The sequence below is a fragment of the Exophiala mesophila genome (assembly GCF_000836275.1).
Source record: "Exophiala mesophila strain CBS 40295 unplaced genomic scaffold supercont1.1, whole genome shotgun sequence".
Taxonomy (NCBI): domain Eukaryota; kingdom Fungi; phylum Ascomycota; class Eurotiomycetes; order Chaetothyriales; family Herpotrichiellaceae; genus Exophiala; species Exophiala mesophila.
Window position 1 is genome coordinate 5,471,361 of NW_015622504.1, and position 27,307 is coordinate 5,498,667.

At 50.1% G+C, this 27,307-nt stretch overlaps 11 protein-coding genes across 12 annotated transcripts; 6 read left to right on the top strand and 5 right to left on the bottom strand.

Moving 5' to 3' along the window:
* The first annotated feature begins 7 nt into the window (after positions 1–7).
* Positions 8–4,366, top strand: PV10_01741 (uncharacterized protein). The gene is made up of 3 exons (XM_016365975.1): positions 8–441; positions 489–3,739; positions 3,796–4,366. The coding sequence occupies exons 1-3, from the start codon at positions 233–235 to the stop codon at positions 4,137–4,139; spliced, it is 3,804 nt and encodes a 1,267-aa protein (XP_016229624.1). The 5' UTR covers positions 8–232; the 3' UTR covers positions 4,140–4,366.
* A 40-nt stretch (positions 4,367–4,406) lies between these two features.
* On the bottom strand, positions 4,407–5,978 carry PV10_01742 (uncharacterized protein). The gene has a single exon (XM_016365976.1). It carries the CDS (start codon positions 5,930–5,932, stop codon positions 4,649–4,651), a length of 1,284 nt encoding a protein of 427 aa, XP_016229625.1. The 5' UTR covers positions 5,933–5,978; the 3' UTR covers positions 4,407–4,648.
* Positions 5,979–6,191: 213 nt separating this feature from the next.
* Positions 6,192–8,534, top strand: PV10_01743 (uncharacterized protein). The gene is made up of 4 exons (XM_016365977.1): positions 6,192–6,545; positions 6,974–7,940; positions 7,993–8,103; positions 8,158–8,534. The coding sequence occupies exons 1-4, from the start codon at positions 6,409–6,411 to the stop codon at positions 8,413–8,415; spliced, it is 1,473 nt and encodes a 490-aa protein (XP_016229626.1). The 5' UTR covers positions 6,192–6,408; the 3' UTR covers positions 8,416–8,534.
* A 311-nt stretch (positions 8,535–8,845) lies between these two features.
* Positions 8,846–9,160, bottom strand: PV10_01744 (uncharacterized protein; the record flags this gene model as incomplete). Its single annotated transcript, XM_016365978.1, has 2 exons — positions 8,846–8,936; positions 8,994–9,160. 2 exons carry the CDS (start codon positions 9,158–9,160, stop codon positions 8,846–8,848), a joined length of 258 nt encoding a protein of 85 aa, XP_016229627.1.
* Positions 9,161–9,426: 266 nt separating this feature from the next.
* On the top strand, positions 9,427–12,042 carry PV10_01745 (uncharacterized protein; the record flags this gene model as incomplete). Its single annotated transcript, XM_016365979.1, has 1 exon — positions 9,427–12,042. The coding sequence occupies one exon, from the start codon at positions 9,427–9,429 to the stop codon at positions 12,040–12,042; it is 2,616 nt and encodes an 871-aa protein (XP_016229628.1).
* Positions 12,043–12,082: 40 nt separating this feature from the next.
* PV10_01746 (uncharacterized protein) lies at positions 12,083–16,038 on the top strand (the record flags this gene model as incomplete). The annotated part of the gene is made up of 1 exon (XM_016365980.1): positions 12,083–16,038. One exon carries the CDS (start codon positions 12,083–12,085, stop codon positions 15,959–15,961), a length of 3,879 nt encoding a protein of 1,292 aa, XP_016229629.1. The 3' UTR covers positions 15,962–16,038.
* Positions 16,039–16,100: 62 nt separating this feature from the next.
* PV10_01747 (uncharacterized protein) lies at positions 16,101–18,293 on the bottom strand. Its single transcript, XM_016365981.1, has one exon. It carries the CDS (start codon positions 18,159–18,161, stop codon positions 16,140–16,142), a length of 2,022 nt encoding a protein of 673 aa, XP_016229630.1. The 5' UTR covers positions 18,162–18,293; the 3' UTR covers positions 16,101–16,139.
* A 564-nt stretch (positions 18,294–18,857) lies between these two features.
* Positions 18,858–20,148, top strand: PV10_01748 (eukaryotic translation initiation factor 5A). Its single transcript, XM_016365982.1, has 4 exons — positions 18,858–19,110; positions 19,272–19,538; positions 19,593–19,725; positions 19,779–20,148. The coding sequence occupies exons 1-4, from the start codon at positions 19,093–19,095 to the stop codon at positions 19,841–19,843; spliced, it is 483 nt and encodes a 160-aa protein (XP_016229631.1). The 5' UTR covers positions 18,858–19,092; the 3' UTR covers positions 19,844–20,148.
* A 260-nt stretch (positions 20,149–20,408) lies between these two features.
* Positions 20,409–22,498, top strand: PV10_01749 (uncharacterized protein; the record flags this gene model as incomplete). The annotated part of the gene is made up of 3 exons (XM_016365983.1): positions 20,409–20,601; positions 20,686–20,795; positions 20,852–22,498. The coding sequence occupies 3 exons, from the start codon at positions 20,409–20,411 to the stop codon at positions 22,496–22,498; spliced, it is 1,950 nt and encodes a 649-aa protein (XP_016229632.1).
* Positions 22,499–22,501: 3 nt separating this feature from the next.
* PV10_01750 (uncharacterized protein) lies at positions 22,502–23,874 on the bottom strand. The gene is made up of 3 exons (XM_016365984.1): positions 23,570–23,874; positions 23,186–23,500; positions 22,502–23,072 (listed from the first exon to the last, which is right to left on the bottom strand). Exons 1-3 carry the CDS (start codon positions 23,840–23,842, stop codon positions 22,650–22,652), a joined length of 1,011 nt encoding a protein of 336 aa, XP_016229633.1. The 5' UTR covers positions 23,843–23,874; the 3' UTR covers positions 22,502–22,649.
* A 176-nt stretch (positions 23,875–24,050) lies between these two features.
* On the bottom strand, positions 24,051–26,283 carry PV10_01751. Of its 2 annotated transcripts, XM_016365986.1 has the most exons (3): positions 26,019–26,283; positions 25,361–25,788; positions 24,051–25,302 (listed from the first exon to the last, which is right to left on the bottom strand). In XM_016365986.1, the coding sequence occupies exons 1-3, from the start codon at positions 26,020–26,022 to the stop codon at positions 24,394–24,396; spliced, it is 1,341 nt and encodes a 446-aa protein (XP_016229635.1). In that variant the 5' UTR covers positions 26,023–26,283; the 3' UTR covers positions 24,051–24,393. The 2 variants fall into 2 exon arrangements, with proteins under 2 accessions (XP_016229635.1, XP_016229634.1); XM_016365985.1 differs by having other exon boundaries at positions 25,361–26,283.
* Between the last annotated feature and the right edge of the window lie 1,024 nt (positions 26,284–27,307).

The following is a 27,307-nucleotide window of genomic DNA, read 5'->3' on the forward strand; positions in this document are numbered from 1 at the left end:
CCCATTCATTGCCCATGCCCAATATAATTGCTACATACATTCCCTTTCGACCAGGCGATCCTGTCTCGATCCTACAGAGGACAGCCTGTTGAGAACTGCATTCGCGCCTACGTCCATCGTTTTCCTCGACTTTGTTTGATGCTCATATTTTGCCCGTCACTGAATGCGTTCCTGCTCCCCTCTGTCATTCCTCGAGTCCTCCTGATCACACCTCCCATCAGCCAACGCCGTAATGGTACGCGTTCGCGAGATACCGCGCACGGCTGCCTTTGCATGGAGTCCCGATGCCACATCGCCATGGATTGCTACGGGCACAAAATCTGGTGCTGTAGATGTTGACTTCAGCAATGACACCAGCCTCGAATTGTGGGATCTTGGGTTGGACAACCACCAGCAAGGGCAGGAGCTGCAACCTACCGTTGCGCTTCCCACAGAAACAGGGTATGTTTCCATGATTCAACTTGATACTCCCATCTGACATACATCAGCTTTCATGACATTGCTTGGTCTGCTCAAGAAGGGCGCAAGCGAGGAATTATTGCAGGTGCCTTCGACAATGGTTCCTTGGGCGTTTGGGACGCCGATAAAGTTGCGACATCAGCTTCCGACTCTTCATTGCTCTACAACAAAGTCCATACTGGCGCCATCAAGACCCTGCAGTTTAATCCAAAGATCCAAAATATCCTTGCCACAGGTGGTGCAAAAGGCGAATTGTTCATCACAGATTTGAATCAAGCCAATTCCCCAATCAGGCTTGGGAGTACCGCTGCACGAGCAGATGACATTGATTGCTTGGATTGGAATAAAAAAGTCTCCAACATCTTGGTGACCGGAAGCTCCGGTGGTTTTGTCACAGTATGGGATATGAAGACAAGGAAAGAGAGCTTGACGCTCAACAACTACCAACGGAAACCAGCCAGTGCTGTTGCTTGGGATCCTGAAAAGCCCACAAGACTCATCACCGCTGTACCTTTAGACCAAGAACCCGTCATCTTGGTGTGGGATTTGCGGAACTCAAATGCGCCCGAGAAGATCTTGAGAGGTCATGATTCGGGCGTCCTGTCCGTCTCATGGTGTCCCCAGGATAACGATCTCTTGTTATCGTGTGGCAAGGATAATAGGACCATCCTCTGGAATCCTCAGAGCGGACAGGCATACGGCGACTACCCAGTCGTCACCAACTGGACCTTCCAGACACGATTCAATCCCCATAATCCTAACCTGTTCGCTACAGCATCGTTTGATGGAAAGCTCCAAGTTCAGTCTTTACAAAACACCAACCCCAGCAATGATCAATCTGACCAGAGCCAGACTGCTGGAGACGAAGACTTCTTTTCCAAGGCGCAGGTACAGCCTCAGGGGTCATCTTTCACTCTGCCAAAGGCCCCAAAGTGGATGGAACGCACTGCATCCGTATCCTTCGGCTTCGGTGGACGCATTGTATCTGTCAAACAGGCAGAGCCGGGAAAATCTCGTGTTTCCAAAGTCAGCATCAGCAAGTTCGAGGTCGATTCAGATGTTGGAACTGCTACCGAAACCTTCGAGAAGGCCATACAATCGGGCGAGCTGACCGCACTTTTTGAGCAAAGAGTCGCAGTTGCAAAAACAGAAGAAGAAAAGGCTAACTGGAAGGTCATCGAGACATTGGTCTCGGCAAACCCAAGGAAGGAGCTTGTTAAATATCTCGGTTTTGATGACCAAGCTGTGGATGCTACAAATGGAGTCGAGGATGAACCTTCTGCTCCCGCCCCAGCAGAATCAGTCAATGGCTCCAACAAATCCCACAAAAGATTTCAATCAATCTTTGCTAGCGATGCTGATGGCGATTTCCTCGCTGAACTGGCTGCGACCAAGGGCACCAAGACCAACAATCCATTCCAGATATATACAGGCCAAGAATCGGAAGCCGACAAAGCGATCACAAAAGCCTTGATTCTGGGTCAGTTTGACAAGGCTCTCGACATCAGTCTCAAGGAGGACAGAATTGCAGACTCTTTCATGATTGCGATCTGTGGCGGCGAAGCATGCATCAAAAAGGCACAGGAGGCTTACCTGGCAAAGCAGGGCAGTGGACCCAACTACCTAAGACTCCTAGCTTCGGTTGTCGGCAAGAATCTGTGGGATACTGTTCATAATGCAGACCTGTCGAACTGGAAAGAGGTCATGGCAACTCTTTGCACCTTCGCAGACGAAAAGGAGTTCCCTGATCTGTGTGAGGCCCTTGGTGACAGAATCGAGGAACAGCTTGACGACTTGGCTGGTGTTGGTCGCCAAGATGCCTCTTTCTGTTTCTTGGCCGGTTCAAAGCTGGAGAAGGTCGTTGCTATCTGGATTCGAGAGCTGAAGGAGCACGAAGAGGCTGGTGCAACGGAAGGAAATGCCTCCTCTGCATTTTCGCTCCATGCCCGTGGCCTTCAGGACCTCATCGAGAAGGTGACTATCTTCCGCAAAGTTGTCGGCTTCCAAGACACCGAACTATCCAAGACTGGAGACTGGAAGCTGGAAGATCTTTACAGCAAATACCTGGAGTATGCCGACATCGTAGCAGGATCAGGCCAATTGGAAGCGGCAAAACGTTATCTTGACCTTTTGCCACAAGCCTACCCTGGGGCAGATGTTGCTCGAAGCCGGGTTCAACAATCGAGCAAGAAGCCCACTGCTCCAGCAGCAGCAGCAGCATCGCTCACCAGCACAACCCCCATCCGACACAAACAGCTCCCGCAAGCGGGTTCATACCAGCCTCCAACGTCCAGCTTCTCAGCACCACCCCCTCAACCTGCAGCTCCTGCTTTTGGTGGACTGGCCCAGCCTCAGCAGTCCACAAACCCGTATGCGCCGCCCATGTCAAATCAAGCTCCCGTTAACCCATATGCCCCCCAAGGAGGCTACCAACCGCCACAGCAAATGAGAGCGGGCCCTCCTCCTCAATATGGACCCCAGGCGACCTCCATTCCTCCACCTCCACGATTCACCCAGTCGCCAGCCATCCCTCCTCCATCCCAGGATAGAAATATGACCAATTGGAACGATATCCCAGAAGGCTTTGTGAAACCCCCAACATCGCGTCGAGGCACCCCAGGGGTGGCTTCGCAGCCTGTGAACAATTCATTCAACCAGATTCCTCAGCCTGGACCACCACCGCCGCCAGCGTCCTCGTTCGGCCCCCCAAAGGCTAGAACGCCGCTTCCACCTCCGCCAAAGGCTGGGGCTCCCCCGAGAGTAACTTCTCCCTTAGCAGGCGGACCGATCCAGCCAGAACGCCCGCCGTCAGCTACAAATCCATATGCACCATCTCCAGCACAGGCGCCGTCGCCAAGTATTGGTCAGAACGTCATGTCGCCGCCAATCGCACGCGGTGCTTCTCCATTTACTGCCCCGCCCTCTCATGGACCTTCTGCGCCCAATCGATATGCTCCGGCGCCAGGAACCCAGACTTCAGCAGTCCCAACAGGGCGACCAAGCATTGCTCCTCCGCCTCAACAGTCGTCTTTCCAAGCACCTCCGCCACCTTCCAATCCCTATGCACCAACACAGCAGCCAGCGCAGGCTCGACCAAGCCCATACGGACCATCACCGACATCGCAGGTCCCACAACCGGCAGCCAGCCCATCATTGCCTACCCCCACTCAACAATTCACCTCAGGCCCCCCGCCAACCACTGGATCAGCGCCGCCTCCAGGCAGACCCGACACCGCTGGGTCGGAGACTAAAAAGGCCGCGCCACCAGCACGCAAATATCGTAAGTGTGATATGTCATACGAGGATGATATTCATTGCTAACAATATCTCCCGCAGCCAAAGGCGATCGTAGCCATATTCCAGCTCACGCACAACCAATTGTCGAGATTCTCTCTACCGAGATGGCACGAGTGAAAGCTCGAGCGCCCGCGTCGTTCAAGCCGCAGGTGTTGGACACGGAGAAGCGTCTCGATATTCTGTTTGACCATCTCAACAACGAAGACCTGCTCAAGCCCGACACAGTTGGCCAAATCCTTGAGCTCTCTATGGCTTTGCAGAACCGTGATTTCCAAAGAGCTTCTGAGATCCAGATGGATGTGCACACGAACAAAGTGGAAGAATGCGGAAACTGGATGGTGGGCGTCAAACGCTTGATTGGCATGTGCAAGGCGACGCCTTAGAATTTTTCAGACGAGGCACTGAGACTGCGCTAACGCTAAAGGCGAGAATGAATTTTGAGCGTTGCAGCACCAAAGACAATCAATTGAAGAGAGTGACGGGTGGATGATGTAGATGATGTGTACGTGAGAGCCGAGCAGCTTGTAACAAGCATACGAACACACACACGAATACCTATATACCTACATGGACGAGAGTAAGAAATGCAATGACAATGACTCGTTTTGAACCAGTGCACGACGTGACGTGACATAACACCGGCTCTTTATCTTTCCTCATGCGTAGGTCAAGCATCAAATTTCTACGTCATTATCGATTGTCAACGATTCCAAAAAGCAGTAGAAATGGTATTTTGGGTCTGTTTAGAGATGACCAGTTCTTTGGTACATGACCTCTTCATCATCCTAGCATAACACATTCTCTGTTGTCAACATTTCTCCGCGGCGCTGTAGTCTCTATACAACCAAACCCCCGTAATTCCTTCAATCACCAATTTCGAAGGTGAATTCCTTCACCGTCCAGGAATCGCAAAAGGCTGTGCAGGTCTCGCGGTAGGGAAATTGCGACTACTCAAGAAAGCACCCTTCAGACTTCTAATCTCGGCCTTGAACTTGTTGATCTCCGTATCTTTCTTTCCCTGAGATTTACTCTTATCATCCACACCAATGGTAGATGTATAATCGTACATGAAGGGATTATAGCTCTGATCAATCTTGTCCAGGGTTCCTTTGAAAGCGGTGATGGATTCTAGGAACCGATCTTGACTGAAATGGGTGTTGGTGGATGTCAATAGTGTGTTGAGGCTGGAGTGGAGAGCTTCCAGACGAGTGGATTGGGCCAGGGTAGGGTTTGAGGCTGGTAGGCCGGATTGAGAATCTGAAGAGTGGAGAGAATTAGAGCGCGAAGGGCGAGGGGATGTTTGGGTGGCGATGTCGCGATGGAAGAGTTCGGTTGGGTCGGAGTCAAGAGAGGAGGTTTCGTCGAGGTCGTCTTTTTGCGATTGTTTGGAGAGAAGGACGCTTCCGCTGGGTGGAATGTAGGGGACGTGAGAGACGACACTTTCAAGCTTGCTGTTGAGTTTCTCGAGGTCGGCTTGTGTGGTTGAGGCTAGCTCTTGTCTTGCTTCGGTGAGCGTTTGGAGCATCGGTTGGATGATGAACTTGCTGGCCCCGTAGGTTACAGCGGAGATGCCGGCGAGTGCATAGGCTGCGTATGTCAGTCTGTCGACCGTTACGAGCGGTGGTGGCTTCTGTGGTTTGAGGAGGAATTCTGGGTATGTAATGATTGGAGGGATGTCTCGTCTGGGATGGACTGTGGCAGTTGAGGTTGATGCTGGAGGTATGGAAGGCCGAGAGGCGGTAGTACTTGTGGCTGCAGCCTGTGTTGAGGGAGTAGATGATTTTGCGCTTGGTGTTTGAGCGCTGTCGTGGATGGTTTTCAAATCTGAGATTCCCTCATCCTGGGATGAAGTGGACGAGCTGACAGGCTCTGAGTCAAGGAGCGCATTTATCGTATCTGATGAAACACCCTTGGTTTCGAGGAAGGCGACCTTCTTCTCTCTAGAAGCGTTCTTTATTGACTCGTCTTCAAGGAATCTCTTGGCTTGTTCAAGCAATGAAAGGTCAGAGGAGGCTTCGGGTTCTGATGCGGTTGTGCTGGTCGCGGGCGTGGTCGCGGTGGCCGGACGCTCTTCAGTTGCTGGCTGCGCAGTTGAAGGAGATGGGTCTTTGTTGGGCTGATAGTTTTGCTGCCAGGCTGGGATGGAGGCGCCTCTTCTCGATCGGTTGTCCGCCATGGTCTAATAGCTCGGTGTGTGCAAGTAAAGGACGAGAAGATGAATGAATATCACAGATGTGTCGTCCAGACAGGAATTGAATGCGATGAGTATGAGCCGAGGTTCCAAGGCAAAGATCTTACAGAGGAGTATTAAGCTCGTATACGCAAAACTGTTGAGCAGCCACAAAGTGGCTGAAGCCGGGAGTGAACGCCACAAAACACCAAGAAGGACAGACATTATCGCGTACTCACTTTCTCGTCAGGGATTTTACTGATCTGTGAAAAGCTGGTTTGTGATATTCATCATTTTCGAGCTTCTAGACCCCTGTCTGACATCCTTACCTGTTGAACTTCACACGAAAAGCCATTTGGGACCATTTGAAAGACTTCAACACGATCTCCCTACAACCAAAAATCTGAACGTGACCGGCTAGGACGCGGAGTATAGCCCTGTCCGAAGCTAGGCAGCAGAATCTCCAATAGCAGCTTGGAGAAATGACAGATAGAAGCCGCCGCGTGCGACGGCAAATCAGTGATGTTACAGACGAATTTTCCGACGACTCTGATCTAGGAAGTGGTGAAGACTATGATCCTCGGAGAGCTGATTCAATGCGCAGAGGTGGCAGATATGAGTGAGTGGCCCGGTCTTGTTTTATCTTTAATTCTTCACCTTCCGGAATGGCATGGAAGAGTCTGGTTTCAGTGTGACCCCAGGCAGAAGAACGCGATTCCCTGAGAGATGTACACTGGGCTGGCTTTTGACTCCTTGGAGCACATGACAACAACTCCAGAGTTGACCTGATCACCAACTGCGAATTTTTGCAGTCAGCAGATTGTCGCCTCTCCAAACTTGGATCTTTGAATGCATCTGATTCAGATCTGCTCCTTCTGCCTTGTTCTTGTTGTTCCAAACCATCCCGTCCCCAGGCAAGAACGACCCTGTGCCCAGCGAGGTCGCGTTTGTCTAGGTCTTCACCTCAGTCGCCATCATGTCATTTATAACCCTGCGCTACCGCAAATCATCAAAGCAAAAGAGAAGAGTTGCTAATCGCAGACGCAGTTCATCGCCCAACACCGGCACAGCCTCTTCACGACCCCGAAGGGGAGAACACTCAAATGGTCCTGCATCAGTCCAGCGGAATTCCGGCGCTTATGATGATCGGAGGCAAAGCCTGAAATTGACGGTCAAAGCACCTCCAAGCAAGCTACGGGAAGTTATGCGTGCGAACGAAGTCGAGTCACTCCATGACGTGCTCGGTGGTGGCAAGGTTCTTGATGGTCCAAGAAGCACTCGCCGACAGGCTCTCGCTGCCTCGGCTCCTCGTCAAGCCTCCTCTCAAGCATCGAAACCAAGATACGCCGAGGTGCCAAGCGACGTTGATGATGATGACGACGAAGAAGAAGATGAGGAGGACGAGGAGGACGAAGAAGAAGATGAGGAAGACGACGAAGAAGATGACGACGAAGACGAGGAAATGGCTCAGAATGATTTCGACGAACTAGGTGCTGAACCTGAGGGTGGTACTGATGATGACGAAGACGTGGAAATGGAAGAAGCACCCCCTGCCCCTCCATCAAAGCGAGCACCCCAACCTAAAGCCCCCAAAATCACTCTCAAGCCACCCGCTAGATCCGACCCTTCAAGCACCAAATCTAAACTTGTGGTAACTCCTGCAAATGTTGGACCTGTCAAATCTGTCGAAGATCAGGAAATGGAGGACGATCCGGATGATGAAGAAGTGGAAGGTTCATCGGAACTTAGCGAAGAGGACGAGGACGCTACAAACCTTAATGGCGAAGATGCTGAAGGCGAAGACGAGGACGCTGAGGCCGAGGAAGAAGGACTTGGAGACGGAGACGAGGTCGAAGTTGACGATGACGACGACGACTTGGATAGCGACAGTGATGGCACGCCTGCCTCAGGTTCTGCCACTCCCGATATCAGTCGGATGACTAAGAGGCAGAGACGCCGGGAAGAAGACGCTAATGCGCTATTGTCTCTCGACATGGCTCCGCAGCAGCGCAAGGTAAGCAGTCCACTAGGACTTGCGACTATTGATACTGACAAGAGTCTGCCAGTTCTTCACCGACGAAGAGAAAGCTATGAGAAAGGATGAACACGCTAGAAAGAGGAAGGAGCTTACGAAGCGGAAAGTCCAAGAAGAGAAGACTGCTGCTTTGAACAGACTGGTAGGACCACTCTGTCGGTATCGGTACCCCCTTTACTGACTATGATATTTTCAGCTCAAACCCCAAGTCTCGAAAGCCAGAGGAGCCGCGCCCAAACCAGAAACTCTAGCTGCAGCGGCAGCGGCAGCCGCTTCGCCATTCGATTACGACAGTGCTGCTCCCAATGCCAACCCCGTGTATACCAGATGGATCAGCTCGAGAGATGGCATCAAGCTCGGAGTTCCAGAGGAATGGCTGGGAAAGAAAGCCGGTCGCTACTTCGGCCCACCCCTGCCCCCAAGCAACGGAAGTCTGATCCAAGAAGTTGACTGAGCAAACCCCTGTTTAGCTGCTACAAGGGTTCATCCCCAAGAATGAGGAGACATGACCAGTGACGGTATATGTATTTCCGTAGCATAATTGACATGGAATAGCCACTCGTGAGGTCCAATTTACGAGCATTCTTTCCAGCAACATGTAATTCTGATCGGGTCTTTCTTTCCAATATCGAACCAGAGATGGTCTCACATGACCACGACCTGGCCGACAAGGGCTAAGAATCTTGTGAGATGGCACGACGGACTGACAGCGCATGGCCTTTGTCTGTCTGGGTGATAGGGTCACTGATGATGCTCTTGCGAAGCTGTTGGGCCCTTGGCGGAAGAGTCGACTGTTGTTGCATGCTGTCCAACGCCGGAAGTCTGCTTCTTTGAAGATGGAACTCTTCAGTTCCTCACTTCCCAACAGTATCTTGCCCGGTATTTCATCCTTCTTTCTTCAGACGAGGTGTGGATTGCGATGAAGACTGGGTGATCTCGACCATGTTGGGCCCTAGGTCTGCGGCTTCGAGCTGCCTGGGGACACGTTATAGTTAGCATTTGCCTTGCAAGAAAATAGGGGACAGCTCTCACTCGCGTTTTTTCCGCTTCTCCATTTCCAACTCCTCGAAAGCGGGCTGGAAGGTCATGTAGCCTTGACTCAAGTTAATAACATTGGATGCACGAGAGGACGATATGCTTGTACCATTTGCGATCCCAAATCCAACAACCAGCACGAGGCCAGTGAGCCGGCCTCTCATCTTTTTGAGTTGCTGTCGACAATTTACTCCTTCACAAAAGGTCTGGACTGTATACACTGAAGCGATGGAGCTGCATGAATGTCATCGCCATCAAAGAAAAAGTTCTGCATGAGCAGAGAACGTACTTCTCCGTAGTACATTTACTCCGCCGTAGAGGTGGGTCTAGGCGCACGCGTCTTGTGCCACTTAACGCGACTGACAAACTTGATAGTCAACAACTGAAGACATCCAAAAGTGTGGCTATTTTTTCATACCATGGGGCAGAGATGGTCAGTTGGCGAGATAGGGGATATGTCCCCGACTCTGACGACGAAGAAGATGAGGTGGCAATCACAGAGTCTGACGAACAGCGCCACCATAAGAGTCAATCTGATTCACCAAAAACGTCGTTACCAAAATCAAGAAACGAGTTGGAAAGGACAGACCAGGTAGACCCCGACAATGTTGGTCCTTCGTTCCCTCTCGAAACTGTTGAGAGTTCAAATCAACGGTCCCTCGGCATCGAAGTTGAAAACGATTTTTCCTCAGAGTCCAACCGTCCTTCCAAGCACAAGACTAATTCAGATCAATCAGGCAAGACCAATGCCATTTTGCAGTCCCCAAGCACAACAGCATCTCTTCTAGAGGCCGAATTGAACAAAGGCTTGCAAGTTGTCCAGGAAGTTATCGGGTTGCAGAATTTCGAGGATGACAGCGATAGCCCGCTTTCGTCTCCCCCATCATCGATTTCAAGCCCGCCCAAACAGCCGAATGTTAGCATCGTGTTGCCTTCATTCTCACTTGACAGAGATGATGGATTTTCGTCTCTTTCCACCCAAAGCCTCGAACTTGCGGCAGCTCGACGCTCACTTCGTGCTCGAGCTCCGATTCAGTTACACCCTTATGCACTCGAAGCTGCGCAATATCAACGAGATTGGAAGTCCAGAGGACTTAGACCTCTGCGATACATGCAACCTTCTGGAGACAACGAACCGCAATTGGCCACCGGCGAAGAGTCTCAGGAAACGGAGACATTTCAGGGCAGCGAGAGTCTCGAAATCCCGCCTCAGGTTCTCTCTTCAAGTCCAATCCAGCTTGGCGAAGAGGATGAGTCTCAGTCCCCCATAAGTGGCAGGAGGAATGTTCGCCCCAGGCTTCCAGACTTCGACCTCGGTGCTGAGCTCCCCGACCTGGCGGATCTCTTGAAAAACGATACCAGGAACCTGGCCAAACAACTACAACGACCCAAGAAAGCTAAAGCCCGCAAGCCAAATTTGCAGTCACAACCCGTACCTAACGGTTATCAAGTATTTGACCTCCCAAGCGATGGAGAAGAACCATCGGTCAGACCTAAGATTCCGAGAAGACCCCTTCAGATCCCACCATCCCCTCCAAGATCTCGCGGCGGTCTTTCCTCCCCAGGAGATGTCGCGCCTGGTGATGAGTTTAATGAAGCTGGCCGATCCCCTTCCCTCCTACCGTCGCCATTCTTGTCCTCTGATAAACCGAACAGAAAACGGCCGCAACCTGATTCTTTAGAGACGTCAGAGGTGGAGGTGGTGGTTGTCAATGATGCTTCGTCAGAATCAACGGGTTCTTCCACTGATTCTGACGAACGACCTCCTAAGAGTGTGCGGATGTTCCAACGCAGGATTAAAGGCGTGCTACCAGCCTCCTGGCTTAAATTAGACCGACAACAACAGAAAGGAAAGACCACCATATCCGAACAACCTAGATCTCTTGAGAAAGGAGGGATTGAGAGAGGAATAGCGCAACGTCTTCCTAGCTCTTCGCTTGCTAGAGCCACCCAGCATTCCACGCGTCCAGTTTTCGACGACTCGCAGCTGGACACATCAGAGGACGATGACTCATCACAGTCGGTAGAGATTGTTGATGAGACCCCTTGGGGCATTGCTCCTGACTTGGTCCTAGACGATATTATGGAAGACAACAGTATCGATCATATGTTGCCACCCCGAACTAGGTCTCAATATGGTCCACATCGACAAGGAGGAGAAACGAAGAAGAAAAGACAGCAGCAAATACCGGGAGTTTGGCAAAGTCACGACATTGACACACGTGAAAGATCTAGCAGATACCAGCCGGATAAAGTGTCGAATGGCGCTAAAGGCAGACTAAAGAATTCGTCAAGTACGACAGGGAGCCGAAAGAAGCAAAAGATGGTTCAGAAGCAGGCTCAACTGTCTCTGCTGGACGCTCCAGGCTTTTCGGAACATATTGTTCCACGATATCTGAAGATAGCGGCCAGAAGCGGCAAAAGGACTTCTCGGCAGTCTCATACTCAGGATTCAACCAAGAAGTTTTTCAAGCTTGCGACAGTACAGGACACACATGATGTCAACAGGGCCATGCGTGGTTGGAAAACTCTTCATGGCAAGAAATATGCTGTTGCAACTCCTCGGGACGGGACACTCGTTCGAGCTGCGCCTGCACAGCGACAACAGAGCTCTAGTATTGGTGTGACAGATGGTTCCAACGATAACACTGAGTTGGTTTCATTGAAGCAGTTGACTACCCAGACGCTGAAGCGTGTATACCAACATCAGAAGCAATCTATCGAAGCTCGTAGGTCCATCCAAGCTGCAACTCGCCGACCTGTATTGAGGGATTATTTCCGTCCCCGACCAGGATCTCACTCAGAAGAATCGACGATTCGAGACCGGCCTCGATCGATATCTAACCCACTGGGCGTTCGACCTGCCCTGACTTCAAAGGCTACACTACCACGACTTGTTACAAGAGCACCAGGGGCGCAGCCAGTTCAGTCTTTGGCCGCACATCAGATCGCTTCAAACCACGACTCAGCTAAGGCTACGAAGCGACAACCAAGGCAAGTCAATTCCTGGTCTCCATTCAATGAATCTTTGCTTACTCTTGTTTAGAAAACGACAACCACTTGCACTCGAGCAGCGCCAGGCTATGATGGGCCAGCTAGTCGAAGAGGCCCTGCCCCATCCTGCTATCGACGACCGCATTGCAGCAGGGATTGAAGAAGTCGATTTCGATTACGATAGACTTGATCAACTGACAAATATGGTACCTGGACAAGAGATCATGAGTATAGTGGACAGAGCCACTTTGCCTGGTCATTTGAATGGACCCGTTGTCCATTCGATAATCACCTCCATGACCCGCCTGGATCGATATTTTGAGCCAAATGAGAAGCAGATAAGTCTTCTCATGCCACATATGCCTCAACCGGTATCTTTGGGACTGTGGAAGGCTTCCGCAAAGAATCGCGACTTAGTGGTCGATCTTTTCTCAAAGATCGGACAACACACATCCGCAGATGCAGGAATGGTCAGTTCAAATGCCGGAACGTCTCAACTCTCTGGGCATCATCCAAGCAATATCTCCCAATGGGTACAATCTCTGGATGGTTTCATTGAGTGGATTCACGCCTTCCTATGGTTCGAGGGCTCTGAGGACCTGGGAGACTTTGCCACCACGATGATCAACAATTTCGTACGATTTCGACATGTTCTCGAAAGCAAAGCAACTTGCAGTGCGGAGGACGAGAAACTGATGCCGCAAATGCTCCCGTTGCTCATTCGCCTAGTGGTTCTGTGCTACCAAGTTAAGAGACTTGTCAGTCTGGCCCACTTGAATTTGAGCCTGTCACTGGAAATTCAGGGTGTCTACGATCATCTGGTAGATCGTGTTTTGTCGATTTCTCTCGCCACAAAGTCGATCAAACCCCTATTCGACCACATCCTTAGTCCAATCAGACTTAATTCACAATCGACTAGGGATGTCTCGAATGAAGTCGAGACAATCTTTGTTGTCCATCAGCTCAGTGACCATCACTTCTGGGACAAATACTTGGAGAAACTCTTGTCTCGCCACATTGAGCACGTCGATAACCGTCCAGCGATAAGACTTGTGTATGCAATCCTCATCAATGGTCTTGTTTGCCCAATTCAAAATTCGTTGCAAGAACAGAAGTCAGAGAATGTCTCGGTAATCACTCCAAACACGGCTGGCCTCACAGCTCTCCAAAATGCTCTGTCCGATTTTCTCAAACAGTTCTCGAACATTGAATTGCAGGTGGGTAAACCCAAGGCTAAGACCAAACAAACAAGTCACCTTCGACACTTGGCTAAATTGGGATCCTTTGTCTTTCGGTGGACGTTCGTGCTTTTTCATGCCTTTGGACGCAGCTCATGCGACCAGTTGATCAAGAAGCTTCTCAAACATTATGGGGATAGAAATATGCAGAACTTCTTTGCCGCAAATGGCACAGCAGTCGATACTCTCAATCCTCCATTCCTCGCCCAACAGGTTTCAGCGTCCCAGATCGTTCTAGAGTCGGGTGAGCCTGACTTCCACATCTTTCTGAAACTCATTGCTCTGGCTCTGAGCTTTCAATATGCCGATGTCAATGATCATAAAGCCCTGAGAAAGCTTGTATCGCGCAAGCAATCCTTGATCTTCAGCCTACTCCCGAATAATGTCTTCAATGTTAACGAGGAGCAATCGTTAACTTATCAAGACCTAACCGCGATGGCAAATCGCTACAACCTCTTTTCAACGATGTACCATTATGCTCCTCGAGGCCATCGACCGCCAATTACCAACATTCAAAGCCTTGTTGCATTCGATGAATCCCATCAGGCAGTTTGTGATCAAGTCCTGAATTGTTGGGCAAATATAAGCCGGTCACTTGTCATTCAGGGTGGCTCTGATGAAGAGTACTCGGCTCTGGGTCAATGGATTCGGAAAATGTTGTTACAGATCACAGAAAAGTGGCGATCAATACCCCTCGGCCATGGCGACGTCAGTGATGAAGAAAAGCAAATTCACCAAATCAACCGCAAGAGTGCCAGCGTCCACATCTGCAAGATCATTCAAACCTGGGTCAGGGCGATTGACATCTGTGTCAACGAACAGCAAGCCCGCCTCTTTGCCCTGGAATTCCCTCTTACTGACATCTGCGGACTTATGGTTCAAAGCGGCAATCAATTGACGCCAGAGGATGTGACCATAGAAGTCTTCAATATCACTACTGCTTACTTGAAGAAATCGCCCGATGCCAGCAAGTCTCACCTCAATCGAGAGTTGCACCCGATTCTGCAAAACCTGATCAGCAATATTTACAACTGTTCGCCGCGGCCCAAAGACGAAACCCTCAGAGCAATGATGGAGACATGGTACCTTCTAGCATCGTCGATGGTTGATGGGAAGTGTACCTTCTGGGACAGCTACATAAGTCCAGCTTCCATGTCCTCCTTCGACCAAATGGGCCCCTCGGATACATCTCGAGATTGCAACATCCTCTTCCTTAGCAAGGCATTGATTCGACCGGATTTTCTTGCAGAAATCGATCACTTGTATGTGTTTCAACAATGGCTTAATGGAATTCTCGGGGCATCGAATGAAGTCAAATTCGAGACTTTGCTCACTTCGCGATTGTTTCAAGTAGTGCCATCCACTCTTGATTTTGCCAGCTTGCAAGAAAAGCTGACAGAAACTGGAGTTGACAGTCATCATTTCACCAAGGATAGCTTGATCAACAGCCGGCTCAGTATCACCCGACACATCATTCGCCAGATATACCAACTCTCGGTCAGCAGCAATACTAGCACCTCCGGCATGCTTTCTAAATCCGAAGGACTTAGGCTACTGAGAGGCATCCAAAATACAATGAGAAGAACTTGGGAGAAGCTTCCCGGCAAGGACAAACCAGAGTACACAATCATGATCAATAGTATCGTTCTTGAAATGTCGGCATACAAGATTCCTGGGTTTGAATTGGATCCTTTCTTCTCATCGTCTGACCTTCTCGACCAGACAGAAAAGGGATCTGCAGCATGGGGTCTCTTCACAAGGCTGTTTGTTGCTGGGCAAGATATTACAGCCACGAGAATCTCCAACATTGCAATAGAGGGATTTCGATCAGCTGTGGAATCGAGTTGCGCTTACCATAACACGGAGTGTCTATTCTCGACCGGCATTGAATTGTTCGGTGCGACCAGACACGATCAACTCGATGGAAATGATGTCACGAGTAGGAACACCAATATCCCACTGTTCTTTCTGCAAACGGTATTTCCGGAATTCATCTCTCGGGCTTTTGGGTCGAATACCCCAGTACTGGCGCAATCACTTCCAATCATTGACCTGAGCAAGCATCTGATGAACAACATTCCAGAACGAGTCGACTTCGACAACATCGAAGCAATGCAAGGTCTCAGCCGATGGATCTCAATGACTCTCCATGCCGTCTTCCGCACTCTTTACCACCGTCCTTGCAACTTCGACGATGCGTTCTCCCAAGACCATCTCCTGGTTGCCCGCCTCGTCAACCTCGTCGCATATGCCGCCACTGCATTCTCACTCCTCACTGAATCCTTCCCCGAGTCCGAACAGATACAACTTCTCAACCAACACTGCCAAACCTATATTTATTGGGTATACGAGTATGTCTGCAGCGGGTACGGCATTGCATATCAACCTCTCGATACAGAATTGCAAGAAATATACCCCGACTCGACAGAACGCGCGATCATGGGATTCGGTCTCGACATGCCAGGTACGGAAAGTGATCCGTTTGCATATGAAGAAATGGGTGAATTGCGGGAAAAGGTCGGTGATGACTTGTTGTTGTCGGCTCGGGCACATTGGTTGCGCAGTAGAGTTGATGATCAAAGTGGACCGGTGTGGATATACACCAGGGCGCAAAGAGATGGGGTTGTACCTTTGCAATGTGGATTTTCGAGACATGAGGCGAAAGAGTTGGTTAAGGATGCGGTTGGAGAGTTAGGGCAGGTTATGTCCATGCTGGGATTGAGTCAGATGTAGAGGCCGTGACTACGGACAATGGTCAATATATAGAAAACACAGTATGTTTTATACTGCGGGCTAGCGGAGGAGAAAGGGGGCGAATGAAACATCTCCGACCAAGATCAGAAGAAATGAAAGTATTCCTGATTGAACAACCCTCCTTGAAGCAATTGATTGATTTCAATTGGTGCTATAACTATCGTGCCTTGAGATCTTTAAGCAAGACTCCAAAGTGTTCCTTTTGTTCCTCGGCCAACCTTCCCTTCGTGTCGCTGATAATAGTCAAGATCAGACTATAGTTATTGTACAAGAATTTTGACTTTTTGCCCGCATCGTTACCAGCTCCTTTGGATAGTTTCCCCATTAAAGTCTCGTACTCAGACCTTAATCGGCCGAGACTTTTGGAAATCGGTTCGTCGTCTCCAGCTTCAGCAGAGAGAGCGAGGATACTATGAAGGAATTGGCCAAATTGCTGCGTCACCACATGAGGCGCCAAGGAGGATCTAGAAGGGTCGGGAGAAGAGCCGCCCACTAGCGAGAACGCAGCTGCTGCTCCACGAGCGGTTGAGACAGGGACCTTCTTCAGCGATTCAATGTGTAGGTCCATGATCATTTGGAAGCGTGGCCATAAAAGGATATTGGTGTAGTTGATGTAGTTGTCGGCAACGGGGACTTTGCGTCTTTGTAGTTCGAAGGCTGAATGCTGGTTCAGTCGCACACATAAGAGAACTCCTGGACCGTCGTTGGAGGTGTCGATCAATTGTTTGGTAAGAGCGTGGCCCATGGCGAATGTTGGTTCGAAGATTTCCGTGACACGTTTCGAGATTTGTTGGTAGGATGACGTGGCGGAGAACAATTCGGTGCAGACAGAATATTCGGCTGAAACATTGTCGATGAGGGCGAGGTTGAAGTTGCGGAATGGGATTTCCATATAGTGGTAGTGGGTTGATTTGCTGTCTTCGGCAAGATAAGCAGGCAAAGCATTGTCGGTCTTTGATTTGAGCACATCTTCACGTTTTCCAAGGTTGAAGGAGTCATGGGGTGGCACATTCGGCTTGGAGGCACCTAGCACGGTTCTACGTGCAGGGGCAACCTCAGGGCCAAGCAAGTCGTGCTGGTCGAATATGTGCAGTTTCAGTGAGGATAGGGCTTGCTGGTAGCGGGAGAAGTTGCTGGTATAGTACCACTTCATGGTGTTGACATAGGCCTGGGCAATCTCGTCTGCCAATATGCTGTGATGACGAGCCAAGAAAGCATAGAGGTCTTTGTACTTCAGCAGTGTCTGTTGCTGAATGACTTGAGCATTGATATTGGGTGATCGTAGCGCTTTGATTTGGGCGACAACGTAATCGCGGATGCGCTCAATGGCTTTGGATTTTAGATCGTCCAGAAGAGGCTTTAAATCCTGTAGTGCCCGAACGTTATCTGCCTCCTTTTCCTTGGCGTCTATCAGGAGAGAGCGGGCTTCAACTTCATGGAGTGCTTTGATGAAGTTGTCGTCGATGGGTCCATCTGCTATAGACCGAACAGTGATGGGCGACAGACTGACTTCCTCCACAGCGGGGCCCAACAGTTTCTCGACATTGCGGCGATTGTCTAGTTTCGCGTTCAGCTGGATGGAACGAGCCTGAAGGTTCTCAATCTCGGCCGAAACTTGACCAAGTTCAGCTTTGAAATTGGTGAGATATGTCTCGACATTTTGAAGGACTTGATCACAGTCGACAATGGACGTGTGGAAATCCTGGTACTTCTGTCTGTTCTCGGTGGCGTTGGGACCAGGGGCCGCCACAGACAGGTTGGTAGGTTCTACTGTTGACAGCGTTTGCTGGGCATATTCTTCTAGACTTCGTCCTTGAAAATCGATATTCACAGTACGGGATTTCCTCTTTTTTGGTTTGTCTACAGCGGAGTCGTCTTCGGCGCTTCCCAAGATACTCCGTAACACCTTCAGGGGGTCCGGCACATCCGGTGGTGGTCGTTGTTCAAAGCGGAGGGAAGAGCCATTTGTGACGGCTCTGGTCGATGGGACAAGGGAGGTGGTAGAGGTATTGGCGCTGAGATCCAAGGATGATGAGGATCTTGCTGGGTTATAGACACTCAATCCAGGCCGTTGAGGAGCAGCAAGATTGGAGTTCTTGCGTGGAGAGGGCGAGTATGGGCGTGAGGGAGTAAGGGAGCCGCTGGGAGTGACAGGGCCTGTCAGACGGTCGAGCCACATATTGGCGACGGGCTGCGAGAGCGAGTTGGAGTTATAATATCATGCTTGAACGATTCTCTGGCCAAAATTGGCCCGGGCGATGATGTAGCCAAGACGCAACTGAGTTGTAGTGGTGCAGTAGCAGTGTCGGTGACTTGTAGCAATAATAATACTGTAGTCAATGGACGAGGCTGTGATGGACGTGACAACGTAACAGATCGCCCGACTTAATCAGGGTTAGCTCGAATCTGCAAGGCTGAATTATTGGGATCTTTCCACGTGACTTGGTTCGATCAAGAAGTATGTGCCAAGATTGCTCAATCTGCAGGCACACAGAGGAGATGTAATGACAAAATGTTTTGCCAGTAGCATCGCGGAATCAGTGGTCTCTAATGTGGGTGGCTCAGTCTTTCGAGTCATTTGAAATCCACACAGGATTTTTTTCGTTTTGCACCCCGCTTCTTGCACGGAATGAGTGTGAGTGGTGGCTGACTCTGAATCCCACTCTGGTCTTTGACCTTTGCAGGGCTTGACTGGCCCTATAGCCGTAGGCGTTTGACAGTTTTCCTTGGGTGAGGCAACTCATAGCAGCGGTCCTTCAGGTAGTGCCTGGGCCATGTACACACTTGACAGCACAAAGTAGGCCTGGCCCACAAACCCCAAAGATTCCAGCCGGGCGGCGGCTCCAGCACACACACGACATTTGCACCTGTTCTCGTCCTTGGGCCCTTGCAGACCTGCACCCACTCGCCCTCCTACACCCACTCGTGCTGCTATTGCTGCCCGCCGCCACCACCACCACTCCCTCCCTCATTACAATTTCTCCAAGCAACAGTCCTTCTCTTTATTTCTATCCCTCCACCCACCACTCGACGTTTCAGTCACCTCTCCTCTGCTCTTTCATCTCTTAATCATCTAACCTCTTCTTCTAATCTTCCATCCAACCATCACCATGGCGGACGACTCCCAGGTTAGTTTGGTCCCTTTTTACGTTCTCCTGCTTCAAAATTTCCCCGCCTTGGAGGGTGCGCTCTGACTTGCGCACTCATCCAAAACTCCTCCATCACTTTGATTTTGTTGCTCAGACTTGTTTTGGTTCATATTATCCGTGCTGACTTTCTTCTCCTCTAGCATGAGCATACCTTCGAGTCCGCCGACGCCGGCGCCTCGGCCACCTTTCCCATGCAATGTTCCGCCTTGAGAAAGAACGGTCATGTTGTCATCAAGGGTCGTCCATGCAAGATCGTTGACATGTCCACTTCCAAGACTGGAAAGCACGGTCACGCCAAAGTTCACTTGGTCGCCATCGATATCTTCACCGGCAAGAAGTTGGAAGATCTTTCCCCATCCACCCACAACATGGAGGTCCCCAACGTCTCTCGTCGTGAATATCAATTGGTGAGAAGATCTTTTAAACCCCCGTAAGAAACATGTTGGCTAACTCTGTACAAGCTTGATATCACCGACGATGGTTTCTTGTCCCTCATGTCCGACGATGGTAGCACCAAGGATGATGTCAAGGTCCCTGATGGTGAGGTTGGTGAAAAGATTGAGAAGCTTTTCCGCATCGACGAGAAGGACACCAGTAAGCCAAACAGAACCAAGGCTGCGAACACCAGTTGCTGATAAATTTTCCAGATGTCATCGTCTTGACTGCCATGGGTGAGGAGGCTGCCATCGATGCCAAGGAGGCTCCCAAATAAATCAACGTGAAAATGTTCATGGCCGGCTTTGCCACGATGAACCCTTCATGCATGATGTATCTACGGTTAACGAGCAATACAACGTCGAGACATGTCAACTGCCCATCCTGTTGGGGTTAGTTGCCTTTGCCAAACAAGGGGCCTACGACCTGATTCGGATTTTGCCTCTAGAAGCAGAGATCAAGATTCCCCTCCAATTGGGTCTCCAAGCTCCAAAAGCAATTTTTCAAATACAGTCATGATCATGGGTAGCCTTGAGCATTTTTGAAAACTGTTAGACGAAATTTAAAGCAATTCCTGTGCCATGTTTCCGTAATAGTGTAGTATGGATTGACTACCAAGATCCTTCCCGCTCTGTTTAAATTATCCGCCCAGCGATTGGTTCAAATTTTATTTACAGAACCTCGTCCATAGTCTGCCCCCAGCAACATACAACTATTTCAGCACCATAGCTGATCAGGACTAAAATCAGTCAATGAGATGATCGCGGAATCCTAAAACTCGTCTGCATCAAGATGATTGTTGAGCCGCCAGATAACCCTTCAACCAATACGTTCCTGCCACCATGAATGAGGAGGACGCCTGCAACCAATGTGGTTCCACAGACTTTACGCTCGAGGACGATGGCAGGACATACTGCGCCAACGGCCATGACCAGGAACGGGGCATTGCCACTGCAGAAGACGATGCAGATTTCGGCCGCCAGGGGAGACTTTTCAAGAAAAAGGAAATTAAGTCCAAGACCAGAATCTCCAAAGGTGGGATCTATCCAGCCTTGAGTTGTCTTCAGCACGTCAGGATGTTGCAACCTGGTTCTCTCTGACTTGTTCCATTTCATTTAGTTCTACGAGGAGCCAAGGCACATCAACTCTACCTGCAGGCATGGCAGTTGATCCTTTGGAAACAATGCTATATCTTAGTCCATCAGAAGGCCCTCCCGCCAGAGTTATGGGTGAGTTCGTCCGCGACATATTGCGTATGCACAAGCCAAGTACTGAAATCAACTAGACAGTTGTTCGCGATCTATGGACCTTGTGGCTTGACAAGCTTGAAGCGCGTCTTCATGACCCTTTGGCATCCTTCTCTGGTCCAGATCAAGAAGCAAATCAGGACAGTGACTCTGATCCTCATGCAACATCTGGAGCAGAGACCGACAACGACGAACATTCAACCGTCGCCAAAAAGGATTACCATGGACCGACATTAATCGATACGGTCGTCTTGGTATATCTCTCAACCCTTCTCCTCCGCCAATTCCTCCCTCTGCAAACCTTACACACCTGGCTCACCAACTCTACCATTCCATATATCCGTGCAATTCGTCATATCCCTCCTGACATGCGTTCTCGTCTACCAAGCGAATACCACCACTCGTTCGATCCACTGGGCATTCCATCACCCGACACTTTACAGCTTGCAGTCTATCGCCGGTCCAAGATGTTCCATACTTATTTCGGTATGGAGACACCATGCCTGAACCAGAATCTCCTCCTCATGCACTACATCCGTGAAATGGCATTGCCGATCGAAGTTTACAGTCTGGCTAGACAGCTCGGGAGGATCTTAGGCTTTACGTTGTCATACCATGACGACGAGGAAAATCGACGCAATGTACAAGGCCAGCCGCGACGTGCTGCCACGTCCTATCCCGAAGCCCAGGCCATTTCAATGACGATTGCCGCGACGGAAATCCTGTTTCCATTGAAACCAGCATCCGAGAAACGACACGACATTCCAGCTACCACTTCAAACACTATGTTTCGAATGAACTGGGATGCTTGGCAACATGCAAAGACAACTTTCGATACTGCTATGCATCAACTCGAGACAATTAATGGCACGCGGCTCAAGCCAGGATCGGAGATTAATATCACAGAACGAGACGTCCTAACCATGACAGGGGGTCAGCTCGATCAATATATGGACTGGTTTCAACGAACATGGACAGAACAGACCGCGAGCATCGTGGGCGCTGAAGGTGATCAGTCGGGACCCAACAACAATAGGCAAGATTCATTCCGTTCCCAGACATCAGAGCAGGAGAATGTGAATAGCGTGGACCAAACGATTCTCAACCTATTCCCATTAGAAGATCTTGATTCAACCCGAGCTACAGACCACGCATCACTGCAAGAACAAGATTCTCTACTGGAAGCTCAGCGTACTGCACTCCTAGAACAGCGTATCATGGAAGTACAATCGTCTCTCCATCCACTTCATCTTCCTCCACCCGTTGTCGCTGCAACCGTCGCTCCATCCAATCCCAACCAGCCTGGAGAATTACCTGATCCCAAGAACCAAACCGCTAAAACATCAACGGAGAGGTCATCATATTCTGACATCCACCGAACCCTCTACGCAGAAGCCGCTCGAATAGCATGTCTAAGTGAAGCCGCCCTGGAACGCGCCATTGCCAGAACAGAAGATCTGGTAGAGAAATGGCGGAAAGAAAAGATAAGGGAGGAAGTTATGGGAAGGGCGGATGAACTGGATGAACACGAACTTGATGTGAGAGACGGTCATGTCAATACAAGTCCTGCTGCTGCACCAACGACGCCAAGTACGTGGTTGGCGAGGGAGATGGATGGGATGGATTTGGGTGATGGTGATGGTGATGGTGGTTCTTCGGTGGACATGTCTTCTTCCTCGACCTAAGGGTGGGGGATTGATTGCCGAAAAGGTAGATGGTTTGGGTATTGTGTATTTTGTACAGATATATATGTTACGATGCTGCTGCTGTTGCTTATGATGATGATTTTGATGACAGACCGAGCACCAAGCCCCAGCTCTCAGACTTTAGACTCGACTAGACTCTCCGTCCACCCTTTGAACCGATACGAATATTCATACGGTTGACAATTGCCATTTTATGAAGTAAAGTGCGACGATCCCAAGCGCCACTCTTGCCCTCGGCAATATTGATAACTTCCTTTGCAATACGCTCGGCAAGTGTGACGTCGCGACGACGTTCAGCAGCATCGAGAATCCATTTAATGGCGGCTCGGCGTCGTTGCTTAATGTGAAGAGGCTGTGGTACGGGCATGGATCGACCACCTCCCAATTGACCCTTGATTTGCTTGACTTTGACCAATGGAGCGACGCTGTCGATGGTCGATGTTAGGTATTGGAGAGGCGATAGGGAGAGGGTTTCTTGTGGAATCGGGCTGACTAGTTTGCTGGCTTGTGGCGATGGGCTGGTTCGTAAAATGTCGAGCATGTCGGCCATGGTCTGTGAGGTGAAAGGGGGATGGTTAGTGGTTGGTTCGAGATATATAGAGGGATATAGAATTGAGCGAGTGGGTTATTGGGAGGGACTTTTCACAAGATGGTTGGTATACATACCCGTTGTGCTTTACTCAGTTTGCCATCCCTCATGATCATCTTTGTAAACTGTGTGAGCACGGGGTCATAGCGGTGTTTGAGATGATTCTGCTTCGTCCACGTGGACACATCTGGCAAAGGGAATTTATGTCCCAGTCCTGCATCGGGGTATTCGAGTCCGACCGCCTGTGTGGTTTCGAATTGCGCCAGTTCGGTCGAGGCGGACCTACGTGCACTGGTGGAATATGATCTAGATCCAGATGGAGTCTTGTTCTTGAGGTCTTGTTTCAATACATCGGGTGCGTTCTTTTGCGCTTCCTTGTCGCGAGCAAGGATCTGGGGAGACGTTAGAAATCGAGGTGACTTCATCATCGGCCGAATAATCCAAGATGTGTTTCTACTTACCTCCTGCACGGGTGTTCCTTGTTCAATGTCCGGAGGCGTCTCCCCGGTAATTTTGTCTATTGCGGCTTGTTCCTCAGATACATGTGGCATGGGGTTCTGGGTCGCTCCTTTGAAGTTGGATCCTACTTCGGTGGTTGCGGGTTGCTTCTTGGAGGCGTCGTCACTGGCGAATCGTTGCTGGGACGTGGATTGTGCGAATCGCTTTTGAGGAATGGAAGATTTGGTCCGGTAGGCCACTGACCGGACCGTAGATAAGGAGAGTCGTGGAGGCATTGGTGTGGGAATGTGGCTTTTCGATTGCTTCGTCTTCGAAAGATGTACGCAGTTGAATCAAAAGCTGGAGGAGAGGTTGCTGCCAAGATACTGTCACGTGATATCTCCGCATCGTTGTTGGTCATGACGTCGAAATTGTTTACCTCCATGGTAGCATGGATTTCAACAGGCATTCATTCGGACTGGAAGGACCTATCACCTTTTGGTAGGGAAATTAGTACCTAGGTAGCTGTTGACATTTTTTATGAAAACAATTTGTACATATATGAAGAGTTGGTGCTCTAAGACCGTACGACTGACACTGTTCGATCCATAACTAGCCGAGAGTAAAATGTGCTTGACATTCCGAACGCCCAACGCAAGTGCCTGTAAATTTTTTACAAGAATCCCCTTTTGTCCACAGCCTCGAACATACGTGATCAAGCTGGCCCAGAAGGAAAACACGGTCGATCAAAGGAAGACAAAAGAAGTCACATAAAGGATGAGTGTTGGGGGGGATCTCGTCTTGAGATCATATCAATCAAGCCTGCGATCTTCAACAGGAAAGATGTCTAGTTTGAGCCTTGGCCACCAAACGAAAAGCCTCCAAAGCCAAGTCCACCGGATAAGTCGTCGGGTAGGACGTAGAATGCCAGAGCAATGATGAAGTACATGCCCAAGCACAGGAGGCCTTCGAGGTAATTTGATTTGCCATCTTGAATCAACAAGACAACAACCAGAGAGGCGAGGAAGAATGAAACGGTTTCAAAGGTCTCGAAATGCAAGGTCATGGGTCGATCCATGATCCAGCCAAGGACAACCAGAAAGGGAGTGACAAACAGAGCAATCTGCAAGCTGGAGCCAATGGCGACACCAATGGCCAGATCCATCTTGTTCTTCCAGGCTACAATGACGGCGGTGACGTGCTCTGCGGCGTTTCCAACAATAGGAATCAGGATCAAACCGATGAAAGTCTTGCTGATGTGGGCCTCTTCGACGATGGAGTCGATGCTGTCGACCAGGTATTCTGCGCATATGGCGACCAGGACGGTGACAAAGACGAGGGCGAAACCGGCAGCCCAGGGGCCTAGAACCTCGGCCTCGACGCCTTCTTGCTCTTGAGCCTCGGCGTCGTCAAACAAGTGTGCATGTGATTTAAGCTGGAAGTACAGGTAGGCAACATAGATGAGGAGGAGAATGATGGATGTGCCGCGGGAGAGGATCATGATGTTATCCTCTTGAGCATCGCTCTTGTCCATGACGGCGTACAAGGTCGCAGGGATGATGAGGGAGGAGGTTGCGACGGTCATCAGGGAAGACATGGTGGATGCGACAGTGGAGTTGAAACTCTGCTCTGAGTGATTCATACCACCAGCGAAGAAACAGCAGCCGAGGACGAGGAGGATATTGGACAAGATGCTGCCGAGCATAGAAGCTTGTACGATGCGAATTTCGTTTGCTCGTAGAGCGATGATGCTGACCTGAAGAGAATTGGTTAGGGATTGGCCAAGGGTTCAAATAAGATGGGATCGCACTTACAATGAGTTCAACGGCATTTCCAAAAGTGGCATTTAGCAGACCACCGAGTGTTTGTCCGAGTGGAACGGCGAGTTCCTCGGTCGCGAAAGCGAGGAGGGAGGCCAGAGGGACGATGGCGACAAAATTGAGACAAAATTGGGCGACTGGTGACCAGCTCAGGACGCCAGAGAGGATTCCAATAGGAACAAAGACCAGGAGGACATTGACATAATTTGTCTTCAAGACTTCCCAGGTGGTGTGTAAAAGGGCGAATGGATATCTTATCAGGACATTGTCATGGCTGTAGTAGGGAGTGCCCGAGTCGGTGGAGAAATGTCTGGAGATGAGGTTGGTCCTCTCGTTGGGTTCGGCGTCGCCGTTGAGACCGTGTTCTTGAGGCATCGAGTCGGTGGCAGTCAGAGTGAACTTCTTGCGTATCTTGCTTGCAGCTATATTGTTGGACGTCGCCGACATGGCGAAGTCCTCTGAGTTAGCTCGAACGGTCGGTTTTCAGAGGAGAGGGGCGGTATAGAAGAGGCAGACCACGGGGTGCGGATGCTGGTGCTTCAAGGGCCCGAGGGAATTAACATGGAAAGGTGCAGTGTCGAGTGACACAACCGGCGTGGTACACACGGTGGATGGACAAGTGTATGAAAGGAGGAAAAGGAAAGGAACATACCCATATGATTATTGTATGTAGAACAAAGAGAGGTGGCACAAGAAATGTCTGGGTCGATGCTTGTGGTCGGATGGAGAAGAAATGAGGATCCCAAAACTGGAGACAGCGCCTGAAAAGAGTGGAAAAGAGAGCGATGCCAAGGTGAACCGGATGACTTGGCAGGAGAGCTTCAAGAGGGACAAGTTGAGAGAGTTTTGAGATTGGTAAAGGACAGCCACACAGTAGATTCTCTGGGGTTTGAGGTGTGAGTGTGTTTGGGTTTTTGGTGGAAGCATCGATGAGGTGTAAAGCGATGTCAGTGAACGAGCACGACTAGCTATGTCATGGGCATTAGCGCAATGGACAAGACTTGCAATAGGCACGGCGAGGCACGGATGGGAACAAGCTTGACGCCCAGGAACCTCTCACAAAGCACGCTAGGGGGCACTGCCACACTCGGCAGCGATGAAAGCCATGCGGTGCACGGCGCTGTTATGGGGACATTGGGAGGATGGGCACGGATGGATAGGCATACGGAGTAGGTGGGCCAACCGAGTGGTACGGGGGTCCATGCCGCGAATACTTTATATCGAAACTAGAATCTATCAACTGAGCGGTTGCTGGGGACAAGGGGAACCTTGAAGCCTGGACTCCCACGGACTCATACTTGCACTTCCAACTCTACGGAGTACTCCGTGCATACTAATTGTCGCCAAAAGTTCCGATTGCCAGGACTGCCTTGTACTGCTACTGTGTGTACGTTTATTCAACTTCCGCCCGGCATATATACTTCCATCCATCCTTCGCACTATAGATGGTCACGGGAGTCAATAGCTATCCGCCTTTTATGGGCCAACGGGGCGATTTATTGCAATGGTATCGAATGAATGTGGCCCAACATTTGCTTGTTGGTACATGCAGGGCTTACGATAAGCATTCCACATCACATCACATCATCCCACATGTTATCTTAGTTGAGTTTCATCAATCATCAGAGTTTGTAAAGCAAGCATCATGAAAATTTCATTGAGGCGGTGCAAGATACGGTCGCAGGTCAGCTTCCTGATGGGGGATGAAGCTCAAGACTCGCACCTGCCCTGGCAGGACTTGGAATGTGGCTGCCCATTGGCACACTTAGTGACGTAAATACATAAACTCGATTCGTCGATTCGTGGGAAGGTGCCAAGGACCAGTGCCCAAGGGGCCCCTCGAACCATCAAACCTCAAAGCTTCACAGCTTCGTATTTGCAACATGGGCAATGCAAGATGCCTTCAATACAAATGCTGGCAGATGCAATGCACCGAAATAT